Source organism: Musa acuminata, chromosome BXJ1-11, assembly GCF_036884655.1.
Source record: "Musa acuminata AAA Group cultivar baxijiao chromosome BXJ1-11, Cavendish_Baxijiao_AAA, whole genome shotgun sequence".
Lineage (NCBI taxonomy): Eukaryota > Viridiplantae > Streptophyta > Magnoliopsida > Zingiberales > Musaceae > Musa > Musa acuminata.
The window spans coordinates 1,965,244-1,977,893 of NC_088337.1; the positions used below are offsets into that span (position 1 = coordinate 1,965,244).

A 12,650-nucleotide genomic window follows, 5' to 3' on the forward strand; every position below is an offset into this window, starting at 1 on the left:
TGATATATTATCTTGAGATTAAAATTAGGCAACATGTATAATAGCATATTTGGTTATATTTTCGTTTTAGGTATTGGAGGAACTTCATGAAATTATGAGAAGCAATCTATTGTAGCAATATTGAGCAAGATGTGCTAATCAAAAATTTTTATGATAATTCTTTAGCCCTAAAATTATCTAAAAATTCAACCAATCATGGCAAAAGCAACCATATTCATACGAGAGATTATGTCCTAAGACATCAAATGAAGAATAAAATAATCAAACTGAAGTATTATAGGATTGAAGATCAAGTTGTAAATATCTTTATAGAGCTTATGAAAACTTTGATGATATATCGCAAGGTACTAAGCTCGAATATAACTTTTGCGACTTACCCATTGTGTCTGAAAACTAAAGCGTTTGAACACTTACGATGATAACTTGGAGGTTCAAGAAATAATTAAATTAAGGGAGGATATTAGATATATGATTTAAATTTAATTAGGAGTTCGAGTTGAATTATAGCGCTAAAAAGAATAAATTAAGAGAAGATATTAGAGATATAATTTAAATTATAAATCTATGTTTGATTAGAAATAGAAAATTATTAATTTAGGGTTATACATTAGAGAAAGATTTCTATGGAGAGCAGATTGAGAAATAAAGTTGATTGTGTCTTCTTTTTTTTTTACTTGTTCCGTCTCGTTTCTTCTCTTTCTTAAACTTCTCTATGAAATCTCTCTCTCTCTCTCTCAACAATATTGGGATACATGGATATCATTTCTCCAACTTCTCTGATGAACTTACTCGAAGGGATGGATGGCTCATAAATCCATTAATAAGGATTGCCATAAGCAAGATAGGGTCGAAACCGATGACCCATGATACTGTTGTCTTAGTTTCGATCAAGAAACGAGAAGTCTATGGATTTCCTTTCTTCTCTTATAAGACAAATGGCATAATCCAATATGTTTCATACCTGCATAGGTTTCCCAAGCGTACAAAACTCCCATTATCATCCAAGTCAAAGAAGGCAACAATCTAATATGTATTATACCTGCGCAGGTAGGTTTCTCAAGCGTACACAACTCCCATTATCATCCAAGTTAAAGAAGGCAACATGTTGCTGCAGAAACACTCAGATGACAGATGCTTGCGGTGTTTTGTACTTTCAAGGTCGACGATAGCTAATGCTCGAGCCGAACTTCTAGTTCAAAAACACTGTGAGCACTCCTATCCTAATATACAAAGACGAGTGCTTGCATGAACAACAACCAAAAAATAGGACCAGCAGCATGAAAATTCAATTCCAGTTTCATGTGCAACTAAGCATTTGTGGCCGTCTTCTCCTTTCCACGATGGATGAACTAGGAGGTCATGTAGTCCTACTTTGAAGATGAAAGATGGACGAGAGAAACATGGAATACAGGTTCAAGTGAAGAAGTGGAGAGCAAGCATCGAAATCCTCTTAGGAAGGTGCTCCTCCAGGTCAGTCCGGATCCTCCTTTCCAGCGTCACTGGCCATCCTACCTCACCTTCCCCACCCCACTCTCCCGCAGGGACGGAGAGCCTTCGAAAGAGCAATGTGGGCGTGTGCACGGCAGCAGTTCCGGAAGGCAACCGATGCCGGTGACCGCTGCACCAACCGCGGGGGCCAGCTGTCTCCGCCTTTGGCGCGCTGAATCGAAGTCTCGAGGAGTATCGCGTACACGAGAAGCTCGTGCGACGAGAGCGCAGGGAGAGGCGTGGGCTCCTTCGTTGGTGCGAAGGGTCGACATGGACGACCGCGGGCGGCCTTTGGGGCGCACTGAAGCCAACCGACTCCAGTGCGCCTTCTTTGCATTTCCCCTTTTCACCCTGGGCTTCGATGAGAATTACAGTCCTACCCCCTAACCAAACTTCCGGATGCAGTCACCTCCCTACATCGGAGACTTCGCTATGATAGAAAATTGGGATGATAACCCACTAATTAATTAAATATAAAGTAACCATCGATAATGTTCATCCGGGTGGAAAAATAATTATGCGCTATTACACCTAATAATAATTCTTTGCCTTCGTGTGCGCACCGCAGCAGAATCTAGCTTTTTGTCGGCGAGGACAAAACGAATCCAAATGTTATGATGCCTCACGCGAAGTCCTCAGTACAATTTGGTACTGCCGATGTTTGTTAGTACAAGATCATGCGGGAACTCAGTACAACAGCTCCATATCTAAATTCCGGTTAAATAGTTAATTTGGCTTAGCAACATGCTAACGCCGGATCAATTTAATCTCCCTCCATTGATTGACCGCAATTGTAAGACACGTGGATCGTGGAGTCAGTTTAAAGTTCATTTCCATTTGTGGTATGTTCCCCTCGCGTCCCCAAAGTTGCTTCCAAACTCTTCCGTATTCTGTTGTTGGTTATCCTCGATTGTCGAGCAACGTCCACTCGTTTCTTTTCCCGGTGTCGTGATTGGATGAACCGATGCTTGCGCAGCGGGGTCCGCAAAGGGGAACGACGCCCTCGTGGTCAACTAAAGCAGGTAAAGTGGCGGAGGGTACAAATCAGTTTTGATGATTTGGGTGTGGAAGCTAAGATGGAAGTTTCCTCTCTCTAGAGGGTTGCGACGGCTGCGTGTCTCGTCTGGCCACCGGAATCATTTGCCTCCCTCGTTCTCCGCCCAAGGCCTTCGCCACTACGTCTCCGGTGGCAGCTATTTCTTCCCCCTTTCGGCCCCTCGAGGAGGTGATACCGAAGCCGATTTGGGCAACTAATGCTCTTTTTATTGTCTTGTTCGGTCCCGTTCGGTTAATTCGGTCGTGGCTGGAAATCCCATTTCGAGTTCTTGTGTTTCTATGGACAATCTCGAAAAATTACTCCTGTCGATGAATTTTATAGTTTTCCTTCAATTTACGTGCATAAGATTGTTAGGTTTTGTTTAGGTAGCGTGTAGATGTCCCCTTTTCGATTTCGAGTTTTCCCATCTGTCCCCTCTTTATATATAATCTGTAGAATCTGAAGCCTCATCTTGATATGTTCCTTTTCATGTAATCTTCATGTTTCAGTTGTGCATACATGTTCGTAATGTTTTTGTTCCTTCCGCTTCATCTGGATTGTGGATGTTGTATTCACTTGACAGAATAGTGGTTTTAATATGTTGATTGGTTGTTTCGTTTTCGTTGATGAACTATACTTTGATTTCGAGATAATAGTGTTATAGGCATATTAGGTGAGTTGACTAAATGCTTAGTAGCTAACTCTCTCTCTATATATAAACACACACACACGTATATTTATGTTATTACTAGTTCTAGTTGTAATACAACATCACCTTTCCTGGAAGGTTCTGAAACTGGAGGAGGCTTAACTTTTGCAAGTTATTAGTGAGCAAAAAAAGTTATTTCTGGGCATCATCCTTATTTATGAGATCAATTATTTGCAGGTAATCTGTGAATGGAAAGAAATGGAAGTTATGGACTTATGTCATCATCTTTACCTGTTCTACCGACCCCCTCAGAAGAGAAATTTCCTAAGCTGACAGACTTACAACAAGTTTCTGTGGAGAGGGAAATAAGAAACATTGCACTGGCTTCTCACCGTACTCCATTTATCTCTGATGGTGGGATTGTTGGATCTCTGTATTCATCCCCTTCAGGATTTTCTTCAGAACTTAATGGGTCTTCCTTTTCACTTCACGAGGGCCATCCTCTGTTTGCTACACAATCACTGAGAGTTGGGGTCTCTTTGCATCCAACTAATCCATCATGTACAGGAACAATTCAACCTATCACAACTAATTTTCCTAGACAGTCCACTGAAGTAGCCTGGTGCCCAGATGCAGTTGATGACATTCTTGATTTTACAGACAATAACATTGGTGTGGGCAATCAAATGCCAAGCAATTCTGCCATGGTTTCTGATGATCTTAGTAAACAAAATGAGTGGTGGACAGATATAATAGATGAAGATTGGAAGGAAATTCTTAATGAGACAACTGCTATTGAATCTCAGCCAAAGGTATGTATATTGCATTTAATTGTGAATTTCATTTGTATTATATTGTAAAAGTTTGTTCAAGACTATCCGCCTTTTCTCCTTGTTTCTTAATCAATGTCCATACCCAGAACTATACAAGTTCAATCGTATTTGCTGTTACATAAAAGGGGCAAACATAATGCACAAGGTTATTGCTAATGTAGGATATGGGGAGGGTAAAATTATCTAGCCTTACTCCCATAACCAGAGAAGTGAGTTTCATGACTCAAATCCTGATCACCTAGGTTGAAAGGAACAATCTTACTATGATATCGTGGGTTTTGCTAGATAATTGACACTTCTTTGTTGTTGGCTACAATTCTCTTGTTTCAAGCAGATGGAAGATGGTACCATCTGAATTTATCATAAGAAGGATAATCATATTGTAAATTACGTGTGCTACTGGACATTTTAGTAGGCAGCCCAAATCCGACAAGTGAAAAATTAAGGTGGACAACTAACTAGCATTACGTGCGAGTGTTCTAGAGGCAATAACAATTATGTTTCAAGTAGTTGTCATTGTAAACTTATTTACGATTGTGTTTTTTTACTTCTGATTAATATTTTTGGTTGTCATATAGGTTGTATACTCAACAACTCAATCTACACCTAATATATTAGTGCATGAGCCACCAATCCATCATTCTGTTCCATCTAATTCAGGAGAGACTTGTGCTGTTATTAGTTCGTCATCTGCTGCGACTAATGCAGCCAAGCCGCGCATGCGCTGGACTCCGGAGCTTCATGAATGCTTTGTAGATGCTGTCAACCAGCTTGGGGGGAGTGAAAGTATGCTGCCCTTTCTTTTTCTGTTGATACCATATTTATTTATCAGTTGACCTGTTATTAATCTTGACCTTCAGAAGCAACTCCTAAAGGTGTGCTGAAGCTCATGAAAGTGGAAAGCTTGACAATATACCATGTTAAGAGCCACCTCCAGGTCCCTGGTTTTTTTTGTTGTTTTCCTTCAGTTGGTGTGACATTTCTTTCTCTGCGTTTTAATTGTTTTATTATTTTTTTTACATTTCAGAAATACAGAACAGCTCGGCACAGGCCAGACTCTTCGGAAGGTAAGTAGAGTTGGACATGGCATTCATTTCCTCCAGAAACATTATGTTATACTGTTATTGATGTTTCCTTTTTCACTTTTTTGCTTTGTATCATTGATGAAGCAAATACACATCTAGGGATCAGCAGTTTTTTATTTATTGACAACTATTTTGTCTGCAGCACTAATATCTTTCTTTGCTTTTGTATAAATTCTTTAATGAATTTCAGTAGCTTCAGCTCTTTTTTGTAACATTAGCCGGAAGCGATTATAACATTTGTTTTAATTCAAGCAGAGATATTCAACAAGAAGATCACTTTGAAGGAAGAAATCCCTTCTCTAGACCTCAAGACGTGAGTTGACTATAATTTAATGAGAAAATTTTCCCATATTGTTTCTACTATCTTTTAAGTAACTCTGGCTATATTGTTCTTAAGAGTTAAACCAATACTATTAGTTTATTGTCTTTTTTAACAATGCTAAACACTATGGTTGTTAGACATCCAAATAAAGTCACTCAATCACCTTACTTGAATACATAAAGTTACAGTCACTATGCCAAAGTATCTTGAGTGAAACACTGTGGTGTAGTGTACATATTTGCAGCAAATTATGAAATATTATTAAGGTATATCTTCAAGGTTAACTTGAAACTTGATTCAAATACTTAAAGAAAAGAAAATAAAAGAGAAAACCTTGATGCAAGTAACCATTTGACAATGGGCCTAATGATTTTGGATTTATTTGGTTGAGTTTTCACTGGCCTTGGGAATATATTGTTGAGTCTTATTACTGTCTTTTAATTTTACATATCGGATGCTGGTCCTGACATTTACTTTGGAGTTAAGTTAATATTCCTTGACTACTTGTGTATGAAACATTTTGAATTTGAGTACAAACCATTTCTATTTTTATGTGCATAAATATCCTTCTCTTATGAACTATTTGATGTTTTCTATCTGGGGTGAAATGGATAAGGTACAGATTGGATAGTAAATAAATTATATCTGCATTCATTTTTAATCGACTGATATGAATTCAGATATGGATATCGAACAAATACTAAAATTTTGAGCAATATTTGTTTAAAACTGATATGAATATGAACCAGATATACAGCAGATGCATTATTTTGATCTTGAGTATATATTGATCGAGCGGTTATGTGTTGGTATTCCTGTTTTACAGTGAAGCATCTCACTATTTTTCATCTTAAGGAAATTCACCAATTTTAGTCCGTTCATAGTTACAGATAATTGTTCTTGATATTAAAGCTTCAACTTGGAAAGCTTGATCTTGCCTTCTAAGTTCTGTTCAGTAGGTTGTACTATGGTTGGTTGGATATTTAATGTTGTAGCATTCCAATGTCAGGAGTTTTGACCTTACTGAAGCACTGCAACTCCAAATGGAAGTTCAGAAACAGCTCCATGAGCAACTTGAGGTACAATTTGTATGGTCGAGTTATAGTCAAGCTTTACACATGATGCCTTTTCTAAGCTTAATCTTAGTCTTTAAAATATTGTTCGTTAAGAAATGCCTTGAAAGAATTTCATGGTTTGTTATTGAGCTGAGTTATCATTTTCTAGAATTCATCTCATGTAGAACAATTAGGTAGTTTGTGAACATATTTTTATTTGTACTCATGGTCTGTTATCGAGCTGTATTGTGACTAATTTTCTTCAAGTTTTATCGTATAGATTGCAAATTTCCACATTTTCACTCATAAAGACATTTCTTGTAGTTTTTTGGGAAACAAAAGCTAAGCTTGTTCTATTTATGTTACTTATTTCTTTGGTGTTTGCATTAGCAGTATTCAACTACATGCAATTCATAGTATTAGTAAGATTGTGCATGCCATCTAGGACTCTTTTATAGGATATAAGTGTGTTTGCATTAGCAGTATTCAACTACATGCAATTCATAGTATCGATAAGATTGTGCAAATATATCTTTATGCTGTCTAGGACTTTCTTATAGGATATGATGACTTTTGCTGCCACTGCTGGCCTTCACATTTCCTTGATCCAGCTATTGCCTATGTCACCATATGAGGACTTATCATTACCAACTTTTCATAATTTACAAAAGCCCTGTGAAGTTGCGAATACCATAAATATCCTCCTAAAGTTATTAAACTTTCAAGAGTATCCTTTTGGATTTTCATTGACGCTTAGTTACCTATTATTAGGCCTGATAAGATTATTTGATAAATCAGGCCAAACATGCTGAGAAATGTTTTGTTCTATGGGATCAAAATCATAGCCTTCCAAAGTCCATTAAGTATAATCCCTTGTCGTGGTATATAACAATGCTCAATTAGAAAAAAGAAACTACAATCAACCGAGTCAGGGTCAGGCAATCTATGGATGAATCCAAGTCAAACCTCAATTAAACTTCAATTTCACTCTGGACCATTGGAGGTACAAACAACTACAATGGACATATATGACAATTTACGTTCAAAAGGCCATCCATGGTACTTGTAACTCTGGAGGAGGATACATAAAAATTTATATTACTAATGAAGGCTATATATGATATTGCCCCTACTTGGACCATGTCTTTGGGTTCTTGGATAATTATACTTGGTGGTTGTCGATTGATTGCATATCTTTCCTTATTTTACTACATAAATAATCTTGTATACTTCATGTTGATTTTATGTGCTTGGTCCTCTCTATACAATAAAAAACAGAGATCTTGCCGTATCTTATTGCTATCTCACCACGGTTAGGTTAGAAAATATAGGTAAATAACTAAAACTGTCATTTACATTCTTTCAAACCCTAGTAATGTCCACCAAAGAACTATCCTGGAGTAAAAAAAAAAAAAGAATCTTGGAGCAATTTTCTCTTTAACCATACAACTAAAATAGCCTAAACCCCGTTCTGTTTAGATTCAGTTGTGCAACAAAATGGTACAAATTGTGTTTCCTAAATTTTTCACTTATAGTCTTGTGATCACCAAAGGGTATTTAGATCCATATACACATCCCAAATCTTGCTGAATGCATTTAGGGATGCTTGTCCACCACCACTCAGATGAATTCTGGAATGAATAGCCAACTCTCTAGTGGCACAGTAAATCTGAAGCTAACGTGTTCAGTTTGTCTGTCTTCGCTGTTGCGCATGTGAGAAGAGTGTTTTAGGTGAATACTCACTAACAGAGCTAATCGTCTATATGATTTCTGCCACAGATTCAGAGGAATCTGCAGCTGAGAATTGAAGAGCAAGGAAGATACCTGCAAATGATGCTTGAGAAGCAATGCAAACCGAGCATCCCGGTTGCCACCACTGTGGAAGGACCATCAACCACAGCTTCCGATCTAATGCATTCAACTGACAAGGTTGACGTCCCAGAGAACAGTGACGACAGTGCAAATACAAAAGAAGGTTCAAAGCAAGTTGGTAACGAGATAAAAATGCCTGACGCTGAACTTTCAGATATAAAAGAATCGGCTGCTATCGGTCATTGTTAGTGTTATTTTTAGTCATTGTACCAAGTATCACAAAACAAAACAGGTTAGTGTTATTTTTATGCTTTGATTAGTTATATTATACCGTCGGACTCCTCTAGGTTAACTTGCATTCTAATGAATTGCAAGATATGCATTCTATTATTGTCATAATGCATTTCAATGTATACTAAAGTTACGATGAAGTCAGTATTAAAAGAGGGGGGGTGAATTAATGCAGCGGATAAAATTAAGTCGAATTTTTTTTTTCGTTTGATAAAACCAATATCGGAAAGATAACTTTAAATTTGTTCGTAAGCGTAGTGAAAACAGTAAGCAAGTAAGACAGTTTGCGGTAAAGATAAATTGTAAAAATGAAAATGCAAATCGAGTTTTATAGTGGTTCGGTCGTCGTAACTTACATCCACTCCGTTAATTCCTCTTCCGTCGAGGCATCGGCATCCACTAACGATCTTCCTTAATGGATGAAGATCAATTACCTTTACAATTCGATTCTCCTTTTGATAGGTTTAGGAGAGAACTTTTACAACCCTCTGCACTCATCTCTTAAACAAGACTAACACTTATAGCTTGAGAGGAGTTTTCACGAGATTACAACAACGTTTTTGTTTCTTTTTGCTTTCAATTCTCTTGTTTATTTATAGGCCTCAAGTGGATTCAAACTTGAAGCCTAAAAGTGTCTCATCCCGGGTTTTTCGGGTCCTAGTGGTACCATCGCCTGCAGTACTGACACTGGGCGATACCACTGCTTGACAGTCTCTCGGAGACTGTGTCTGGGCTGTACCATCGCCTAACAAAATCTCGGAGATTGTGTCGCGATGGTTTTACCTGTTGGGTCACTATTTGGACCTTTCACTTGGTCCAACACAACCCAAACTTAGGCCTAGTTGGCTCCTAATTGAGTTGGTCTAATTACATTCTAAATCGACTCAATTATACTCTAAACTAACTCGATCTAGACATAATCGATTACAAGCGAATCCTATGTTGTCCGACATGTCATTGGTTCTTCCGACGCTTCGTCCAATCCTTCAGAGTATTGCTCAATCAGCATGTTGTCTTCTCGCAACATCTGACTTCCTTGGCGCAATATTCGATCTTCTTAACCCAATGCTGAATTCACGGACCGAAGCTTTTTGCCAACACGTCGACCGATCCTCTGGCCCGACGTTCAATCTTTTGATATATTTGCTCTGACTCAATGTTTGATTCCTCCTGCTTTAATCGATTTATCTTTTCCGATCGAAGTTAGTCCTACATCACTTAAAAGTGGATCAGATAAACACCATCAATTGGTTTCATCGTCAAAATATGAGATTCAACAAAGCATGCATTAAAATTTTACAGTATATTTTGAAAGCAAATGGGATATTTAATTTTTATTTGATTCAGTATCATTTTTCATATAATTTGATAACATAAATAAACAATAAAACGGGTGTATGGATAAGTAAGACAAGTGAGATAAAAAGAAGTAAAAAAACAATTGCACCAGCCGGGAATCGAACCCGGGTCTGTACCGTGGCAGGGTACTATTCTACCACTAGACCACTGGTGCTGATGTGACATCTATGCTATATGTACTATTTTACCAAATGAATGTATTGGTACATGCACAAGCACTTCACCAGCAGGAATCCTTCTTCTTTCTATCTCCATCTTTGCTCGTCCTCAACAACCCCCTCCTTTGGCTCAAATCCATGCTTGTCGTTTGACTCTTCCAATGAAAGACGAGGACACCCACTTAAGCCAGAATCTGTCTGACATTTCTCCGATAGAGAATTGACAGTAGCTTATCCAACGTATTGCGGTTCTCTCTCTCTCTCTCTCTCTCTCTCTGATTTCTAAGCAACCAAAAAGTCATAGATCGCTGAGAGCAACCAAGAAGTCGTACCTAAGTCTTAGATTAGCAGATTTAGTACTTGTTTCTTCCGATGAACTGTTGATTGTCCTTTGATAAAGTAATAGATATCAACCCAAATCCTATCCAACTTTCTTAAGAAGTTATGGGATTGGCGGTCATTTAGATGAGTCTATAGTAGAATTATAATATTCAAATTGCATGACTTTATGAGGTTGTGAAGAGCCTCACATTTCTTTTTTATTACTTTCGTATAATTCTTAGATAGAATATTGAGAGATAAGGTAAAATTTGAGCCCATCCACGTGACAATCAACATCGTGTCACGTCACCGTTAGGTCAGCAAGAGGGGTATTCCCACGCGTCGAACCAAGATCAGTACAAGGCACCTCTCGGCACATCCCTTCCCGGGAAGCTCGAGACGGTGTCGTATGGTGTCTTTCCATACATTCCAAGATGGCAACTACATAAAGGTACCACCTCGACCCTTAAGGATCAATCGTCGCATCAAAATCGTGTACGATCGACCCCCGCATAGTAATATAAGAGCCCCTAACCGGCATCTGGCTAGGGGGAGGCAAAAAAAAAGAAGAGAACCAAGTACTAACTTACTCGTAGAGAGGCCAAAGTCGGTAATCACCCGACGAGGGCCTTTTGTGTAAGAGTACAGTCACACCCCGAGTCGCGACCATCCCAACCGAGAAACACCTTCCCTCAGACAGGCTCGGCATCCCGACCTGCGGGTGATCAACCTTGGCGACCCGTTCGATCAATCGTTGACTCCCAACATCGACCCGTGGACTAGACCGTGCTGACTCATTAGTCATAGTACATCACTTCATCAACATAGAGTTATATGAATCACGAATAAGAGGTAGTTCACGTTATGATAGATTTTTTTTTTTCTTTCAATTTTATGTTTGAAAGTAAGGGGTGGCAAAATAAAGACCTTATTATTATGTGTCTTTTAGATTTTGATCTCAAACAATATAATGTCTGTTAATTTGGATTTTGATTTTGATTGTTCAAAATGGCCTCCTCTATCTTGTGATTATTATCGGTTATTACCTTTATGAAGACTTCTGTCATGCGATCCATAAGTGAATCGAAGGAGGTTGCATTGGAAAGGGAAGGAGACGAGGCAAGAAGTGGTGGAATCCCATTGGAAGAACTGGTTGAAAAAGTAAACTCATGGTCGTATGAAGAGGAAGGGTCGTAGTGCTTCTTTGAGTGTTTCGACATCAATGCTACAAGAGGGTTAAAAATATAAATAGATTTTGAGGGAGGAAGAGAGGAATTATCTTCAAAAGAGGGGAGAGATGAAGTTGATCTTTAAGTTACGTGAAGCTCTTCTTTTTTATCGACTTTCGGATCTTAGAATTGTCCTATCATATCATGATTGACTAACGATTTAAGATTTGATAGCAGATAAAATTTCTTCAATTATACGAGAAAATCTCTCTATTTTATTGAGAAAAATATTCTATCTTAATCTACATAAATAGGAGAGGAACATGTTAATGCATTCGAGCTTCTTTAATAAAACTTATTATATTTTATTCTTTCCAACATGATTATCTTCTAATAAAGAAGCACATCAAATATTTGTTTATTTCAAAAGAAAAATAAAAATAAAAGAAGTCGACAATCAAATTCTATTATATGATAATAAAAAAAAATTTAAATTTTGGAAAGAGACCATACGAGAAAATTAAGGAAAGTGTTTTATCAAAGAATATTCTTTAAATATTATGTTTCCAACTATCATCCATCGTAGTTAGAAATCAAGAATCTAACTTTAAATAAAGAGATGTCTGTTATTAAATCTTATAAAGTTTAACTAAAGTCGTTAAGACGAAAAAAAGTTAAAATGAAAAAAACGAGAGGATTTCATCCGGAAAGAGAGTAAGAAAAGAAACAGAAAAACAAATGGAAGAGTGAAGCCTAATGATTTTCATTATAATATTTTGATTAATTATGATCCACATGTTTTAAATTATAAAAAGCTTCATACCATTTACAATTATTTTATAGGTTAATATAGTTATTTTTATTTTTTTAGAAAAATATTAACACAAAAAAACAATAAATAGATGTGCAAGTAACGAGCGAAGAAAGCATCTCCACTAGCCGGAGGGAGGGGAAGCGGTAAAGAGATGAGTAAATAAGGGTTAACAAATATAAAAACCAAATGCACCAGCCGGGAATCGAACCCGGGTCTGTACCGTGGCAGGGTACTATTCTACCACTAGACCACTGGTGC

General features: G+C 37.6%; 1 protein-coding gene and 2 non-coding genes across 3 annotated transcripts; 1 reads left to right on the forward strand and 2 right to left on the reverse strand.

Annotated features, from left to right (window-relative positions):
• The first annotated feature begins 2,537 nt into the window (after positions 1–2,537).
• On the forward strand, positions 2,538–8,711 carry LOC135585666 (protein PHOSPHATE STARVATION RESPONSE 2-like). Its single transcript, XM_065088982.1, has 8 exons — positions 2,538–2,713; positions 3,411–3,985; positions 4,585–4,792; positions 4,867–4,943; positions 5,034–5,073; positions 5,347–5,404; positions 6,423–6,492; positions 8,248–8,711. The coding sequence occupies exons 2-8, from the start codon at positions 3,422–3,424 to the stop codon at positions 8,527–8,529; spliced, it is 1,299 nt and encodes a 432-aa protein (XP_064945054.1). The 5' UTR covers positions 2,538–2,713; positions 3,411–3,421; the 3' UTR covers positions 8,530–8,711.
• Positions 8,712–10,013: 1,302 nt separating this feature from the next.
• TRNAG-GCC (transfer RNA glycine (anticodon GCC)) lies at positions 10,014–10,084 on the reverse strand. The gene has a single exon. It is a non-coding gene; the product is annotated as a tRNA-Gly (tRNA).
• A 2,495-nt stretch (positions 10,085–12,579) lies between these two features.
• Positions 12,580–12,650, reverse strand: TRNAG-GCC (transfer RNA glycine (anticodon GCC)). The gene has a single exon. It is a non-coding gene; the product is annotated as a tRNA-Gly (tRNA).